Source organism: Lepisosteus platostomus, chromosome 8 (assembly GCF_059453375.1).
Source record: "Lepisosteus platostomus isolate fLepPlt1 chromosome 8, fLepPlt1.hap1, whole genome shotgun sequence".
NCBI lineage: Eukaryota > Metazoa > Chordata > Actinopteri > Semionotiformes > Lepisosteidae > Lepisosteus > Lepisosteus platostomus.
This window is the reverse complement of record NC_142618.1, coordinates 15,994,454-16,011,053: the sequence shown is the minus strand read 5'-3', so window position 1 is coordinate 16,011,053 and position 16,600 is coordinate 15,994,454. Positions and strand designations below refer to the sequence as shown.

Below are 16,600 nucleotides of genomic sequence, written 5' to 3'. Positions count from 1 at the left end.
TGGGAGTGTGGAACAACCTGCCCAGCCTTGTTCTTGAAGCCAATACCCTGGCTTCTTTCAAGACACAGCTGGATGAGATCCTGGGATCAATAAACTATGAACTACCAGACAGGCCAGATGGCCCTTGAATGGTTCTTGTATCTGTTGTCATTTTCGTGTTCTGTGCTTGGCGTCTTTACTACTTTAGTCTGACTTCCTCTGCCAAGGTATCGGAATTGCAAATAACTGTACCTGCAGGAAGGATGGCTTGACCGCTCGGTGTAGTGGGGGAGCTGGAAGTGCCCGTGCTCTTGCCTGAGGAGGAGTGTGAAGACCCTCTGGACAGGCTGGGAGTGCTGAGAGTTTCAATCAAACTGGCAGCAGGCTTTGTGGTTACAGTGGTAGCTGCAGTGGATGCACTGGGATCTCTAGGAGAAACTCTGTCTGTGACACTAGGGGGCGCCGTACCTGTAATAAGACTGGATGATATAGGGGGAACTGCTGTGGTTGTAGCTGTCGGTGCAGAGGGACCAGCTGGATTACTAGGTCTAGTAGCAGCTGTGGCTGTAGTAGGAGCTGATGTGATTGCACCGCGAGTGGAAACGGCTGGGGAGGAAATGGCAGATGTGGCTGAATTGGGACCTGCAGTTGCACTACTTGACATGGGAGAAAATGGGATTGTGCCTGAAATTGGGCGCACACTTGTGGTGAGAGTGGGAACTGCAGCTGTGGTATTCCACAAATCTGACGCTGTAACTGGCCTTGGTGGAGGGGGAGCTGTTGATGAGGCTGAGGTTGATGTAGGCAGGAAGTTCATGTTGGCAGGAGCGGTAATTGGGATCAGACTGGAAGAGATTCCTTTAGGTCTGAGGGCACTATCTGGAGCTGAAGGGGCTGAGGGTGGAATCGGAGTTGAATCTGTGGTTTCGCGGGAAATTGTAAATGTTGTTGTGGTGGGAGTTGTTGAAGTGTTAATGGCAGGTGCTGAGGCTGTAGTGGAAACTGTACTTGTGGATGGAATGTGAGTTGTTGAAGTAGTCATGGGAGGTGTTGCGGTTCTGGTGAAACCTGTAGACATTGACGTGTTGTCAGTTGTTGACATTGGAATGGAAACTGCAGTTGAAATGGGAGCTGTTGAGGTTGTAAAAGCAGGTGCAGTAATTGTGGTTGAATGTGCAGTGCTTGAAACTGGAAAGGTAAAAATGGTTGTAGTTGCACCTGCAGTTCTATTGTGATTTGTTGAGGTTGTAATGGGAGGTGATGTGGTTGTAGTTGAACCTGTAGATGTTGATGTAGTGGGGATTGTTGAGGTTGTAGTTGAACCTGTAGGTTCAAGTACAGATGTAGATGTTAAAATCTGAGTTGTTGAGGTTTTAATGGGAGGTGATGTGGTTGTAGTTAAACCTGTAGATGTTGTAGTGGGAGTTGTTGAGGCTGTAATAGGAGGTGATGTGGTTGTAGTAGAACCTGTATATGTTGTTGTAGTGGGGGTTGTTGGGATTGTAATGGGAGGTGATGTGGTTGTAGTTAAACCTGTATATGTTGTTGTAGTGGGGGTTGTTGAGGTTGTAATGGGAGGTGATGTGGTTGTAGTAGGACCTCTAGATGTTGGTGTAGTGGGGGTTGTTAAAGTTGTAGTTGAACCTGTAGGTTCAAGTACAGATGTAGATGTTGAAATCTGAGTTGTTGAGGATTTAATGGGAGGTGATGTGGTTGTACTTAAACCTGTAGATCTTGTTGTAGTGGGAGATGCTGAGGTTGTAATGGGGGGTGTTGTGGTTGTAGTTGAACCTGTAGATGGTGTAGTGTAAGTTGTTGAGGTTGAAATAGGAGGTGAAGACGTTGTAGTTGAACCTGTAGATGTTGTTATAGTAGGAGTTGTTGGGATTGTAATGGGAGGGGGTGTGGATGTAGTTGAGGCTGCAGATGTTGTTGTAGTAGGAGTTGTTGAGGTTGTAGTTGAACCTGTAGGTTCAAGTACAGATGTAGATGTTGAAATATGAGTTGTTGAGGTTTTAATGGGAGGTGATGTGGTTGTAGTTGAACCTGTATATGTTGTTGTAGTGGGGGTTGTTGAGGTTGTAATGGGAGGTGATGTGGTTGTAGTTGAAACTGTAGATGTTGATGTAGTGGGGGTTGTTGAGGTTGTAGTTGAACCTGTAGGTTCAAGTGCAGATGTAGATGTTGACATTTGATTTGTTGAGGTTTTAATAAGAGGTGAAGTGGTTGTAGTTGAACCTGTAGATCTTGTTGTAGTGGGGGTTGTTGAGGTTGTAGTTGAACCTCTAGGTTCAAGTACAGATGTAGATGTTGAAATCTGAGTTGTTGAGGTTTTAATGGGAGGTGATGTGGTTGTAGTTAAACCTGTAGATGTTGTAGTGGGAGTTGTTGAGGTTGTAATAGGAGGTAATGTGGTTGTAGTTGAACCTGTATATGTTGTTGTAGTGGGGGTTGTTGAGGTTGTAATGGGAGGTGATGTGGTTGTAGTTGAACCTGTAGATGTTGATGTAGTGGGGATTGTTGAGGTTGTAGTTGAACCTGTAGGTTCAAGTACAGATGTAGATGTTAAAATCTGAGTTGTTGAGGTTTTAATGGGAGGTGATGTGGTTGTAGTTAAACCTGTAGATGTTGTAGTGGGAGTTGTTGAGGCTGTAATAGGAGGTGATGTGGTTGTAGTAGAACCTGTATATGTTGTTGTAGTGGGGGTTGTTGGGATTGTAATGGGAGGTGATGTGGTTGTAGTTAAACCTGTATATGTTGTTGTAGTGGGGGTTGTTGAGGTTGTAATGGGAGGTGATGTGGTTGTAGTAGGACCTCTAGATGTTGGTGTAGTGGGGGTTGTTAAAGTTGTAGTTGAACCTGTAGGTTCAAGTACAGATGTAGATGTTGAAATCTGAGTTGTTGAGGATTTAATGGGAGGTGATGTGGTTGTAGTTGAACCTGTAGATGTTGATGTAGTGGGGGTTGTTAAAGTTGTAGTTGAACCTGTAGGTTCAAGTACAGATGTAGATGTTGACATTTGATTTGTTGAGGTTTTAATAAGAGGTGAAGTGGTTGTAGTTGAACCTGTAGATCTTGTTGTAGTGGGGGTTGTTGAGGTTGTAGTTGAACCTGTAGGTTCAAGTACAGATGTAGATGTTGAAATCTGAGTTGTTGAGGATTTAATGGGAGGTGATGTGGTTGTACTTAAACCTGTAGATCTTGTTGTAGTGGGAGATGCTGAGGTTGTAATGGGGGGTGTTGTGGTTGTAGTTGAACCTGTAGATGGTGTAGTGTAAGTTGTTGAGGTTGTAATAGGAGGTGAAGACGTTGTAGTTGAACCTGTAGATGTTGTTATAGTAGGAGTTGTTGGGATTGTAATGGGAGGGGGTGTGGTTGTAGTTGAACCTGTAGATCTTGTTGTAGTGGGGGTTGTTGAGGTTGTAGTTGAACCTGTAGGTTCAAGTACAGATGTAGATGTTGAAATCTGAGTTGTTGAGGTTTTAATGGGAGGTGATGTGGTTGTAGTTAAACCTGTAGATGTTGTAGTGGGAGTTGTTGAGGTTGTAATAGGAGGTAATGTGGTTGTAGTTGAACCTGTATATGTTGTTGTAGTGGGGGTTGTTGAGGTTGTAATGGGAGGTGATGTGGTTGTAGTTGAACCTGTAGATGTTGATGTAGTGGGGATTGTTGAGGTTGTAGTTGAACCTGTAGGTTCAAGTACAGATGTAGATGTTAAAATCTGAGTTGTTGAGGTTTTAATGGGAGGTGATGTGGTTGTAGTTAAACCTGTAGATGTTGTAGTGGGAGTTGTTGAGGCTGTAATAGGAGGTGATGTGGTTGTAGTAGAACCTGTATATGTTGTTGTAGTGGGGGTTGTTGGGATTGTAATGGGAGGTGATGTGGTTGTAGTTAAACCTGTATATGTTGTTGTAGTGGGGGTTGTTGAGGTTGTAATGGGAGGTGATGTGGTTGTAGTAGGACCTCTAGATGTTGGTGTAGTGGGGGTTGTTAAAGTTGTAGTTGAACCTGTAGGTTCAAGTACAGATGTAGATGTTGAAATCTGAGTTGTTGAGGATTTAATGGGAGGTGATGTGGTTGTAGTTGAACCTGTAGATGTTGATGTAGTGGGGGTTGTTAAAGTTGTAGTTGAACCTGTAGGTTCAAGTACAGATGTAGATGTTGACATTTGATTTGTTGAGGTTTTAATAAGAGGTGAAGTGGTTGTAGTTGAACCTGTAGATCTTGTTGTAGTGGGGGTTGTTGAGGTTGTAGTTGAACCTGTAGGTTCAAGTACAGATGTAGATGTTGAAATCTGAGTTGTTGAGGATTTAATGGGAGGTGATGTGGTTGTACTTAAACCTGTAGATCTTGTTGTAGTGGGAGATGCTGAGGTTGTAATGGGGGGTGTTGTGGTTGTAGTTGAACCTGTAGATGGTGTAGTGTAAGTTGTTGAGGTTGTAATAGGAGGTGAAGACGTTGTAGTTGAACCTGTAGATGTTGTTATAGTAGGAGTTGTTGGGATTGTAATGGGAGGGGGTGTGGATGTAGTTGAGGCTGCAGATGTTGTTGTAGTAGGAGTTGTTGAGGTTGTAGTTGAACCTGTAGGTTCAAGTACAGATGTAGATGTTGAAATATGAGTTGTTGAGGTTTTAATGGGAGGTGATGTGGTTGTAGTTGAACCTGTATATGTTGTTGTAGTGGGGGTTGTTGAGGTTGTAATGGGAGGTGATGTGGTTGTAGTTGAAACTGTAGATGTTGATGTAGTGGGGGTTGTTGAGGTTGTAGTTGAACCTGTAGGTTCAAGTGCAGATGTAGATGTTGACATTTGATTTGTTGAGATTTTAAAAGGAGGTGAAGTGGCTGTAGTTGAACCTGTAGATATTGTAGTAGTGGGGGTTGTTGAGGTTGTAGTTGAACCTGTAGGTTCAAGTGCAGATGTAGATGTTGACAGTTGATTTGTTGAGGTTTTAATAAGAAGTGAAGTGGTTTTAGTTGAACCTGTATATGTTGTTGTAGTGGGGGTTGTTGAGGTTGTAATGGGAGGTGATGTGGTTGTAGTTGAACCTGTAGATGTTGATGTAGTGGGGATTGTTGAGGTTGTAGTTGAACCTGTAGGTTCAAGTACAGATGTAGATGTTAAAATCTGAGTTGTTGAGGTTTTAATGGGAGGTGATGTGGTTGTAGTTAAACCTGTAGATGTTGTAGTGGGAGTTGTTGAGGCTGTAATAGGAGGTGATGTGGTTGTAGTAGAACCTGTATATGTTGTTGTAGTGGGGGTTGTTGGGATTGTAATGGGAGGTGATGTGGTTGTAGTTAAACCTGTATATGTTGTTGTAGTGGGGGTTGTTGAGGTTGTAATGGGAGGTGATGTGGTTGTAGTAGGACCTCTAGATGTTGGTGTAGTGGGGGTTGTTAAAGTTGTAGTTGAACCTGTAGGTTCAAGTACAGATGAAGATGTTGAAATCTGAGTTGTTGAGGATTTAATGGGAGGTGATGTGGTTGTAGTTGGACCTGTAGATGTTGATGTAGTGGGGGTTGTTAAAGTTGTAGTTGAACCTGTAGGTTCAAGTACAGATGTAGATGTTGACATTTGATTTGTTGAGGTTTTAATAAGAGGTGAAGTGGTTGTAGTTGAACCTGTAGATCTTGTTGTAGTGGGGGTTGTTGAGGTTGTAGTTGAACCTGTAGGTTCAAGTACAGATGTAGATGTTGAAATCTGAGTTGTTGAGGATTTAATGGGAGGTGATGTGGTTGTACTTAAACCTGTAGATCTTGTTGTAGTGGGAGATGCTGAGGTTGTAATGGGGGGTGTTGTGGTTGTAGTTGAACCTGTAGATGGTGTAGTGTAAGTTGTTGAGGTTGTAATAGGAGGTGAAGACGTTGTAGTTGAACCTGTAGATGTTGTTATAGTAGGAGTTGTTGGGATTGTAATGGGAGGGGGTGTGGATGTAGTTGAGGCTGCAGATGTTGTTGTAGTAGGAGTTGTTGAGGTTGTAGTTGAACCTGTAGGTTCAAGTACAGATGTAGATGTTGAAATATGAGTTGTTGAGGTTTTAATGGGAGGTGATGTGGTTGTAGTTGAACCTGTATATGTTGTTGTAGTGGGGGTTGTTGAGGTTGTAATGGGAGGTGATGTGGTTGTAGTTGAAACTGTAGATGTTGATGTAGTGGGGGTTGTTGAGGTTGTAGTTGAACCTGTAGGTTCAAGTGCAGATGTAGATGTTGACATTTGATTTGTTGAGATTTTAAAAGGAGGTGAAGTGGCTGTAGTTGAACCTGTAGATGTTGTAGTAGTGGGGGTTGTTGAGGTTGTAGTTGAACCTGTAGGTTCAAGTGCAGATGTAGATGTTGACATTTGATTTGTTGAGGTTTTAATAAGAGGTGAAGTGGTTGTAGTTGAACCTGTATATGTTGTTGTAGTGGGGGTTGTTGAGGTTGTAATGGGAGGTGATGTGGTTGTAGTTGAACCTGTAGATGTTGATGTAGTGGGGGTTGTTGAGGTTGTAGTTGAACCTGTAGGTTCAAGTACAGATGTAGATGTTAAAATCTGAGTTGTTGAGGTTTTAATGGGAGGTGATGTGGTTGTTGTTAAACCTGTAGATGTTGTAGTGGGAGTTGTTGAGGTTGTAATAGGAGGTGATGTGGTTGTAGTTGAACCTGTATATGTTTTTGTAGTGGGGGTTGTTGGGATTGTAATGGGAGGTGATGTGGTTGTAGTTAAACCTGTATATGTTGTTGTGGTGGGGGTTGTTGAGGTTGTAATGGGAGGTGATGTGGTTGTAGTAGGACCTCTAGATGTTGATGTAGTGGGGGTTGTTAAAGTTGTAGTTGAACCTGTAGGTTCAAGTACAGATGTAGATATTGACATTTGATTTGTTGAGATTTTAAAAGTAGGTGAAGTGGTTGTACTTGAACCTGTAGATGTTGTAGTAGTGGGGGTTGTTGAGGTTGTAGTTGAACCTGTAGGTTCAAGTACAGATGTAGATGTTGACATTGGATTTGTTGAGGTTTTAATAGGAGGTGAAGTGGTTTTAGTTGAACCTGTAGAAGTTGTTGTAGTGGGGGTTGTTGAGGTTGTAGTTGAACCTGTAGGTTCAAGTACAGATGTAGATGTTGAAATCTGAGTTGTTGAGGTTTTAATGGGAGTTGATGTGGTTGTAGTTAAACCTGTAGATGTTGTAGTGGGAGTTGTTGAGGTTGTAATAGGAGGTGATGTGGTTGTAGTTGAACCTGTATATGTTGTTGTAGTAGGGGTTGTTGAGGTTGTAGTTGAAAACCTAGGTTCAAGTACAGATGTAGATGTTGAAATTTGAGTTGCTGAGGATTTAATAGGAGGTAATGTGGTTGTAGTAGAACCTCTAGATGTTGTTGTAGTGGGAGTTGATGTGGTTGTAGTTGAACCTGTAGATGTTGTAGTGGGAGTTGTTGAGGTTGTAATAGGAGGTGATGTGGTTGTAGTTGAACCTGTAGATGTTGATGTAGTGGGGGTTGTTGAGGTTGTAGTTGAACCTGTAGGTTCAAGTGCAGATGTAGATGTTGACATTTGATTTGTTGAGATTTTAAAAGGAGGTGAAGTGGTTGTAGTTGAACCTGTAGATGTTGTAGTGGGAGTTGTTGAGGTTGTAATAGGAGGTGATGTGGTTGTAGTTGAACCTGTAGATGTTGTTGTACTGGGAGTTGTTGGGATTGCAATGGGAGATGGTGTGGTTGTAGTTGAATCTGTAGATGTTGTTGTATTGGGGGTTGTTGAGGTTGTAGTTGAACCTGTAGGTTCAAGTACAGATGTAGATGTTGAAATTTGAGTTGTTGAGGATTTAATAGGAGGTAATGTGGTTGTAGTAGAACCTCTAGATGTTGCTGTAGTGGGAGTTGTTGAGGTTGTAATGAGAGGTGTGGTTGTATTTGAACCTGTAGATGTTGTAGTAGTGGGGGTTGTTGAGGTTGTAGTTGAACCTATAGGTTCAAGTACAGATGTAGATGTTGACATTTGATTTGTTGAGGTTTTAATAGGAGGTGAAGTGGTTGTAGTTGAACCTGTAGATGTTGTTGTAGTGGGAGTTGTTGAGGTTGTACTTGAACACGTAGGTTGAAGTACAGATGTAGATGTTGAAATTTGAGTTGCTAAGGATTTAATAGGAGGTAATGTGGTTGTAGCTGAACCTGTAGATGTTGTTGTAGTGGGGGTTGTTGAGATTGTAGATGAATCTGTAGGTTCAAGTATAGATGTAGATGTTGAAATTTGAGTTGCTAAGGATTTAATAGGAGGTAATGTGGTTGTAGTTGAACCTCTAGATGTTGTTGTAGTCGGAGTTACTGAGGTTGTAATGAGAGGTGTTGTGGTTTTATTTGAACCTGTAGATGTTGTTATAGTGGGGGTTGTTGAGATTGTAGATGAATCTGTACGTTCAAGTACAGATTTCGATGTTAAAATTTGAGTTGTTGAGAATTTAATAGGAGGTAATGTGGTTGTAGCTGAACCTGTAGATGTTGTAGTAGTGGGGGTTGCTGAGGTTGTAGTTGAACCTGTAGGTTCAAGTACAGATGTAGATGTTGACGTTTGATTTGTTGAGGTTTTAATAGGAGGTGAAGTGGTTGTAGTTGAACCTGTAGATGTTGTTGTAGTGGGGGTTGTTGAGGTTGTAGTTGAAACTGTAGGTTCAAGTACAGAGGTAGATGTTGAAATTTGAGTTGCTGCGGATTTAATAGGAGGTAATGTGGTTGTAGTTGAACCTGTAGAAGTTGTTGTAGCGAGAGTTGTTGAGATTGTAATGGGGGGTGTTGTGGTTGTAGTTGAATCTGTAGATGTTGTTGTAGTGGGAGTTGTTGAAGTTGTAATGGGAGGTAATGTGGTTGTAGTTGATCCTGTGGATGTTGTTGTCGTGGGGTTTGTTGAGGTTGTAGTGGAACCTGTAGGTTCATGTACAGATGTAGATATTGAAATGTGAGTTGTTAAGGTTTTAATGGGAGGTGTTGTGGTTGCAATGGAAGGTTTTATGTTTGTAATCGAACCTGTAATTGTATTATGAGTAGATGAGGTTGTAATGGGAGGTGGTGTTATTGTAGTTGAACCTGTAGATGTTATTGTATTGGGAGTTGTTGAGGTTGTAATGGTATCTGATGTGGTGTTAGTTGAACCTGTAGATGCTGTTGTAGTGGGAGTTCTTGAGGTTGTAATGGGAGGTGTTGTGTTTGTTGTTAATTCTTTAGATGTTTTTGCAGTGGGAGTTGTTGAGGTTGTAATGGGAGGTGTTGTGGTTGTAGTTGAACCTGTAGATGTTGTAGTAGGAGTTATTGAAGTTGTAATGGGAGGTGTTGTGGATTTAGTTAATTCATTAGATGTTGTTCTAGTGGCAGTTGTTGAGGTTGTAATGGGAGGTATTGTGGTTGTAGTTGAACCTTTAGATGCTGTTGTAGTGGGAGTTGTTGAAGTTGTAATAGGAGGTGACAAGGTTGTAATGGGAAGTGTTGTGTTTGTAGTTAAATCTTTAGATGTTGTTGCAGTGGGAGTTGTTGAGGTTGTAATGCAAGGTGTTGTGGTTGTAGTTGAACCTATAAATGTTGTTGTAGTGGCAGTTGTTGAGGTTGTAATTGGAGGTGTTGTGGTTGTAGTTAATGTTTTAGATGTTGTTGCAGTTGGAGTTGTTGAGGTTGTAATGGAAGGTGTTGTGGTTGTAGTTAAGCCTGTAGATGTTGTTGTAGTTTGGGTTGTTGAGGTTGAAATGGGAAGTGTTGTGTTTTTAGTTAAATCTTTAGATGTTTTTGCAGTGGGAGTTGTTGAGGTTGTAATGGAAGGTGTTGTGGTTGTAGTTGAACCTGTAGATGTTAAAGCAGTGTGAGCTGTTGAGGTTGTAATGGGATCTGATGTGTTGTTAGTTGAACCTGTAGATTCTGTTGTAGTGGGAGTTGTTGAGTTTGTAATGTGTGATATTGTGGTTGTAGTTATAGATGTTTTTGTAGTTGGGGTTGTTGAGGTTGTATTGTGTGATATTGTGGTTGTAATTGAACGTGTAGATGTTGTTGTAGAGAGAGTTGTTGAGGTTGTAATGGGAGATGCTGTGGTTGTAGTTAATCCTTTAGATGTTGTTGCAGTGGGAGTTGTTGATGTTGTAAGGGGAGGTGATGTGTTTGTAGTTGAACCTTTAGAACCTTGAGATGTTGTTGTAGTTGCAGTTGTTAAGGTTGTAATGGAAGGTGATGTGGTTGTAGTTGAACTTGTAAATGTTATTGCAGTGAGAGTTGTTGAGGTTGTAATGGGAGGTGTTGTGGTTGTAGTTGTATCTGTAGATGTTGTTCTAGTGGCAGTTGTTGAGGTTGTAATGGAAGGTGATGTGGTTGTAGTTGAAACTGTAAATGTTGTTGTAGTGGCAGTTGTTGAGGTTGTAATGGGATCTGATGTGGTGTTAGTTGAACCTTTAGATGCTGTTGTAGTTGCATTTGTTGAGGTTGTAATGGGAGGTGTTGTGGTTGTAGTTGAAGCTGTAGATGTTGTTGTAGTTGTGGTTGTTGAGGTTGTAATGGGGGGTGTTGTTGTTTTAATTGAACCTTTAGATGTTGTTCTAGTGGCAGTTGTTGAGGTTGTAATGAGAGGTGTTGTGGTTGTAGTTGAAGTTGTAGATGTTGTTGTAGTTGGGGTTGTTGAGGTTGTAATGGGAGGTGTTGTTGTTATAATTGAACCTTTAGATGTTGTTCTAGTGGCAGTTGTTGAGGTTGTAATGTGAGGTGATGTGATTGTAGTTGAATCTGTAAATGTTGTTGTAGTGGCAGTTGTTGAGATTGTAATGGGAGGTGTTGTTGTTATAATTGAACCTTTAAATGTTGTTGCGGTGGGAGTTGTTGAGGTTGTAATGGAAGGTGTTGTGGTTTTAGTTGAACCTGTAGATGTTGTTGTAGTAGGAGTTGATGAGGTTGTAATGGGAGGGGGTGTGGTTGTAGTTGAACCTGTATATGTTGTTGTAATGGGGGTTGCTGAGGTTGTAATGTGGGGTATTGTGGTTTTAGTTGAACCTGTAAATGTTGTTGTAGTTGGGCTTGTTGAGGTTGTAATGTGGGATATTGTGGTTGTAGTTGAACCTGTAGATATTGTAGTAGTGGGGGTTGTTGAGGTTGTAATGGGAGGTAATGTGTTGTTAGTTGAACCTGTAGATGCTGTTGTAGTGGGAGTTGTTGAGTTTGTAATAGGAGGTGACGAGGTTGTAATTGGAAGTATCATGTTTGTAGTTAATTCTTTAGATGTTGTTGCAGTGGGAGTTGTTGAGGTTGTAATGGAAGGTGTTGTGGTTTTAGTTGAACCTGTAGATGTTGTTGTAGTGGCAGTTGTTGAGGTTGTAATTGGAGGTGTTGTGGTTGTAGTTAATGTTTTACATGTTGTTGCAGTGGGAGTTGTAGAGGTTGTAATGGAAGGTGTTGTGGTTGTAGTTGACCCTGTAGATGTTGTTGTAGTTTGGGTTGTTGAGGTTGAAATGGTAAGTGTTGTGTTTTTAGTTAATTCTTTAGATGTTTTTGCAGTGGGAGTTGTTGATGTTGTAATGGAAGGTGTTGTGGTTGTAGTCAAACCTGTAGATGTTAATGCAGTGTGAGCTGTTGAGGTTGTAATGGGATCTGATGTGTTGTTAGTTGAACCCGTAGATGCTGTTGTAGTGGGAGTTGTTGAGTTTGTAATGTGTGATATTGTGGTTGTAGTTAAATATGTTTTTGTAGTTGGAGTTGTTGAGGTTGTAATAGGAGGTGACAAGGTTGTAATGGGAAGTGTTGTGTTCGTAGTTAATTCTTTAGATGTTGTTGCAGTGGGAGTTGTTGAGGTTGTAATGGGAGGTGTTGTGGTTGTAGTTGAACCTGTAGATGTTGTAGTGGGAGTTATTGAAGTTGTAATGGGAGGTGTTGTGGTTTTAGTTAATCTTTTAGAAGTTGTTCTAGTGGCAGTTGTTGATGTTGTAATGGGAGGTGATGTGTTTGTAGTTGAACCTTTAGAACCTTGAGATGTTGTTGTAGTTGTAGTTGTTGAGGTTGTAATGGAAGGTGATGTGGTTGTAGTTGAACCTGTAGATGTTGTTGTAGTTGGGGTTGCTGAGGTTGTAATGGAATCTGATGTGTTGTTATTTGAACCTGTAGATGTTGTTGCAGTGGCAGCTGTTGAGGTTATAATAGGATGTGTTTTGTTTGTACTTAATTCTTTAGATGTTGTTGCAGTGAGCGTTGTTGAGGTTGTAATGGGAGGTGATGTGGTTGTAGTTGAACTTGGAAATGTTATTGCAGTGAGAGTTGTTGAGGTTGTAATGGAAGGTGATGTGGTTGTAGTTGAACCTGTAAATGTTGTTGTAGTGGCAGTTGTAGAGGTTGTAATGGGATCTGATGTGGTGTTAGTTGAACCTTTAGATGCTGTTGTAGTGGCATTTGTTGAGGTTGTAATGGGAGGTGTTATGGCTGTAGTTGAACCTGTAGATAATGTTGTAGTTACAGTTGTTGAGGTTTTAATGGGAGGTGTTGTTGTTATAATTGAATCTTTAGATGTTGTTCTAGTGGCAGTTGTTGAGGTTGTAATGTGAGGTGATGTGGTTGTAGTTGAATCTGTAAATGTTGTTGTAGTGGCAGTTGTTGAGATTGTAATGGGAGGTGTTGTTGTTATAATTGAAGCTGTAGATGTTGTAATGGGAGTTGTTGAGGTTGTAATAGGAGGTGTTGTGGTTGTAGTTGAACCTGTAGATGTTGTTGTAGTAGGGGTTGCTAAGGTTATACTGGGATCTGATGTGGTGTTAGTTGAACCTGTAGATGTTGTTGTAATGGGGTTTGCTGAGGTTGTAATGTGGGGTATTGTGGTTTTAGTTGAACCTATAAATGTTGTTGTAGTGGCAGTTGCTGTGGTTGTAATGAGAGGTGATGTGGTTGTAGTTGAACCTGTAGATGTTGTTGTTGTGGAGGTTGCTGAGGTTGTAATGCGGGATATTGTGGTTATAGTTGAACCTGTAGATGTTTTAGTAGTGGGGGTTGTTGAGGTTGCAATGGGAGTCGATGTGTTGTTAGTTGAACCTGTAGATGCTGTTGTAGTGGGAGTTGTTGAGTTTGTAATGTGTGATATTGTGGTTGTAATTGAATCTGTAGATGTTGTTGTAGAGAGAGTTGTTGAGGTTGTAATGGGAGATGCTGTGGTTGTAGTTAATCCTTTAGATGTTGTAGCAGTGGGAGTTGTTGAGGTTGTAATGGGATCTGATGTGGTGTTACTTGAACCTGTAGATGTTGTTGTAGTTGGGGTTGTTGAGGTTGTAATGGTAGGTGTTGTGGTTGTAGTTGAACTTGTAGATATTGTTGTAGTTGCAGTTGTTGAGGTCATAATTGGAGGTGTTTTTGTTGTAGTTGAGCAGGTAGTTGTTATTGCAGTGGGAGTTGTTGAGGTTGTAATGGGATATGTTGTGGTTGTAGTTGAAGCTGTAGATGTTGTTGTAGTTGGGGTTGTTGAGGTTGTAATGTATGATATTGTGGTTTTAGTTGAACCTATAGATGTTGTTCTAGTGGCAGATGTTGAGGTTGTAATGGGATCTGATGTGGTGTTAGTTGAACCTGTAGATGTTGTTGTAGTAGGAGTTGATGAGGTTGTAATGGGAGGTGTTGTGGTTGTAGTTGAACCTGTAGATGTTGTTGCAGTGGGAGTTGTTGAGGTTGTAATGGGAGGTGTTGTGGTTGTAGGTGTAGGTTTGGCTACAGTTGTGGGAGGTTCTGTAGTAGTTGGTGTAATTGCTGCTGCAGTAGTGTGAGGGGCTATAGTAGTAAGTGTAGTTACTACTGCAATAGTGGCAGGTGTTGTGGTAGTTGGTGTAGATGTGGCTACAGTAGTGGGAGGTGCTGTAGTAATTGATGTCGTTTTACCTACATTAGTAGGAGGTGTTGTTTTAGTAAGTGTAGTCTTGGCTACAGAAATGGGAGGTGCTGTGGTAGCAAGTGTAGTTGCTGCTGCATTAGTGTTAGTTGATGTGGTAGTAGGTTTAGACGCTGCTGCAGTAGCCGTATGTGCTGTAGTAGTGGTTGCAGTAGTAGGAGGTGCTGTAGTAGGTGTAATTTCAGCTGCAGTAGTGGGAGGTGCTGTAGTAGTAGATGTAGTTGTAGCTGTAGCTTTAACATCGGTAGGTACTGTAGTACTAGGTGTAGTAGCGGCTGCAGTAGTGGGAGATGGTGTAGCAGTAAGTTTAAATATAGTAGTGGGAGGTGTTCTAGTAGGAGGTATAATTGCAGATACAGCAGTGTGAGGTGCTGTAGTAGCAGGTGTAGATGTGGCTGCGATAGTTGGAGGTGTTGTCGTAGTACGTGTAGTTCTGGCTACAGTAGTATTTTGTTTTGTAGAAGGCATAGATGTATCTGAACAAGCTGTAGTGGGAGGTGCTGTGATTGGAGTGGAAACTGTTGCTGTGGTTTTAGTGGGAGTTGTTGAGGTAATGCTAATGAGAGGAGTTGTGGTTGTAATGGAGACCATAATTTTACTTTCATTGTTAAATATTGATGTTTTAATCAGAGGCTTTGGGGTCATAGTGGAACCTTCAGTTCTTTTTGTAGTGGGGATTGTTGAGGTTGTAAAGGGAGGTGTTGTGGTTGTTTTAGAATATGCTATATCTAGTGCTGCAATTGTAGTTGTAACTGAATTTGTAGTTGTATTGTGAGTTTCTGAGGTGTTAATGGGAAATGTTGTACCTTCTGAGAGAGTGATGTTTGATGCTGCAGATTTGGTTATAGTGGGAGGTTTTGAGGTTGTAGTGGAAAAACGAATGGATTGTGTTGTTGTTGTTGACAGAATGGTAAAGGTTGTTTCCCACGGTCTTGTACTTGTATTGTTTGGTGTTGCTTCTCCTGCACTGAGAGGGGCTGTGGCTGTAGGGGAACCTGTAGTTCTATGTTGCATTAGTGAGGTTGAAATGGGTACAGCTGAGGTTGTGATCACAGGTTTAATTGTTGTTGCAGTAGGAGCTCCAGGGGGATCTTCCCTCATCCTGATTGTTGCATCTGTGGTGGAAAGAGTTTTCTGTGTTAATTTATTTGTGAATTACAAATTGATATTAAAATTATTAACAACTGATGTGTCTCTTTCAGTAAGAAACATGAAAAATGGAAAATTCTCCTCAAGCACTTACTCCCAGACTGAATACTTGTTACATCCACTGAAAGCTCCCCAAGATATCCTGTGGAGTTCAGCCCATCTTGAAAGACTTGCACTATGTCCTCATTACTGGGGGAACTGTTGTCACTTTGAAGCTTCAGTGTAGACTCAACAATGACCGATCCCCTCCTACAAGGTGAACAATGTGGAAATTAGTTTGTTGACACATCTATACAGAAAGGGGAAATTCCTGTCTTTTCAGGATGCTTTGATCACTAAGGGGTCCTAAGTCAGATGATCCAGGAGGTGAGGTCCAATAGAGGAGACCTGACAGATGTCTGGCTGGACCTGGCTAATGCATATGAATCCACCCCACATAGTTTGATTTGGGTTGCTATGGAGTAATATCATATCCCACACCACATCAAGGGGGTGATCACCAGCTACTATGGAGGAATCAAGGTACTACACTTGTACTATTTCCCCTATCTTGTTCATCATGGGAATGACCCTCATAATAATAACAGCAGAACAAGCAGTCATGTACCCACCGACCATCTTTTAGGGGGTTCATCGATGATCTTACAGTAATAACTACATCCTTTGTGTCCTTTGTGCAGGCAAGGTGGGTTTTGAAAGCACCAGAGGACATAGCAACCTGGATGACAATGAAGTTCAAACCAAGGAAGTCAGGATATATGGTGATCAGGAAAGGCAGAGTGACCCAGAAATATAAACTCCAGATCCAGGGTGAAGCCATTCCATCAATAAGTGAATGCATCGACAAGGCATTATCGGACAGGGAAAATGTCAGCATCACAGAATTGCAGGTAGGCGATTGGCTGAGGAAGATTGATGGATCAGGACTCCCAGGGAAATTCAGTGCATGGCTTTATCAACATGGGGTATTGCTTAGAGTCCTGTGGCTGTGAACAGTATAGGAGGTACCCATGACAATGGTGGAAGGAGTGGAGAGAAAGATCGACAAGCACCTCCGAATGTGGCTGGGAATCCCATCCAGCTTCACGTCAGTGGGGTTTTACATGAGATCAGGACAGCTGCAACTTCCACTGTCTTGTGGAAGAGTTCAAGGTAGCAAAATGCAGGGTGGAGATGTTAGAAACTCCAGAGACAGCCTGGTTAGAGGGGCACAAATCATCACCAGATCAGGAAGGGACTTGTGTGGTTTCTGTGACCCAGGTAAGTGCACTAAAGCTTCAGGACATCATTGCAAACCTGTGTAGTGACAGGCAAAGCCTAGGAACTACACAATTCCAGCAGTGGGAAAAAGCCAGCTTAAGAGAGAGGAGAGTTGTGGTACAGGAAGAAACAAGGAATCGGGAGGAGGGGAGCCGAAGGTCGAGAGCTGTGGAGTCGGAATTGCAGGGAGCATGGACAAAATGGAATCTTCCTGAAAGAAGATGAACTTGGACAGCATTGTGAAGGTTGCAGCCCTTTCGCATCTCCTTCCTGCTGCGGGCGCTCTATGACACCCTCCCATCATCAAGTGGGGCAACACGGCACATATCCTTTGTGGGTGCAGAGTAACAGTTTCCCATGGGA

General features: G+C 41.9%; 3 protein-coding genes and 1 long non-coding RNA gene across 4 annotated transcripts in view; 1 reads left to right on the top strand and 3 right to left on the bottom strand.

Moving 5' to 3' along the window:
• LOC148656774 (uncharacterized) overlaps window positions 1–1,256 on the bottom strand; it is a 3,179-nt gene extending 1,923 nt beyond the window's left edge. Inside the window, exon 1 of the mRNA XM_088642614.1 lies at window positions 232–1,256. Coding sequence (XP_088498740.1) covers window positions 232–1,081 — 850 coding nt within the window. The 5' untranslated portion in view covers window positions 1,082–1,256. The remainder of the gene's footprint in view (window positions 1–231) is intronic.
• The window catches only part of LOC148656771 (uncharacterized), a 25,113-nt gene extending 8,513 nt beyond the window's left edge, over window positions 1–16,600 (top strand). The window contains exons 3-4 of the long non-coding RNA XR_015940819.1: window positions 15,031–15,233; window positions 15,658–16,600. This is a non-coding gene — a long non-coding RNA (uncharacterized LOC148656771). The remainder of the gene's footprint in view (window positions 1–15,030; window positions 15,234–15,657) is intronic.
• Window positions 1,206–4,853, bottom strand: LOC148656773 (uncharacterized). Its single transcript, XM_088644385.1, has 5 exons — window positions 3,988–4,853; window positions 2,839–3,777; window positions 1,821–2,628; window positions 1,384–1,578; window positions 1,206–1,302 (listed from the first exon to the last, which is right to left on the bottom strand). The coding sequence occupies exons 1-5, from the start codon at window positions 4,784–4,786 to the stop codon at window positions 1,206–1,208; spliced, it is 2,838 nt and encodes a 945-aa protein (XP_088500511.1). The 5' UTR covers window positions 4,787–4,853.
• Window positions 4,950–13,428, bottom strand: LOC148656772 (uncharacterized). Its single transcript, XM_088644384.1, has 4 exons — window positions 11,098–13,428; window positions 5,408–10,701; window positions 5,152–5,348; window positions 4,950–5,070 (listed from the first exon to the last, which is right to left on the bottom strand). Exons 1-4 carry the CDS (start codon window positions 13,283–13,285, stop codon window positions 4,950–4,952), a joined length of 7,800 nt encoding a protein of 2,599 aa, XP_088500510.1. The 5' UTR covers window positions 13,286–13,428.

Bases quoted from the DNA above. Each gene is read 5' to 3' on its own strand.
- LOC148656772 (XM_088644384.1), bottom strand. From the start codon at position 13,285: ATGACCTCAACAACTGCAACTACAACAATATCTACAAGTTCAACTACA. The intron at 5,349-5,407 runs GTACTTGAACCT...ACCAACATCTAG, and splicing joins AGATTTCAACATCTTCATCT to AGGTCCTACTACAACCACAT. The intron at 5,071-5,151 runs GTTTAACTACAA...TTGAACCTACAG, and splicing joins TCCCACTACAACATCTACAG to GTTCAACTACAACCTCAACA.
- LOC148656773 (XM_088644385.1), bottom strand. From the start codon at position 4,786: ATGTCAACATCTACATCTGCACTTGAACCTACAGGTTCAACTACAACC. The intron at 1,579-1,820 runs GTCTTCACCTCC...CAACATCTAGAG, and splicing joins TCTACAGGTTCAACTACAAC to GTCCTACTACAACCACATCA. The intron at 1,303-1,383 runs GTTTAACTACAA...TTGAACCTACAG, and splicing joins TCCCACTACAACATCTACAG to GTTCAACTACAACCTCAACA.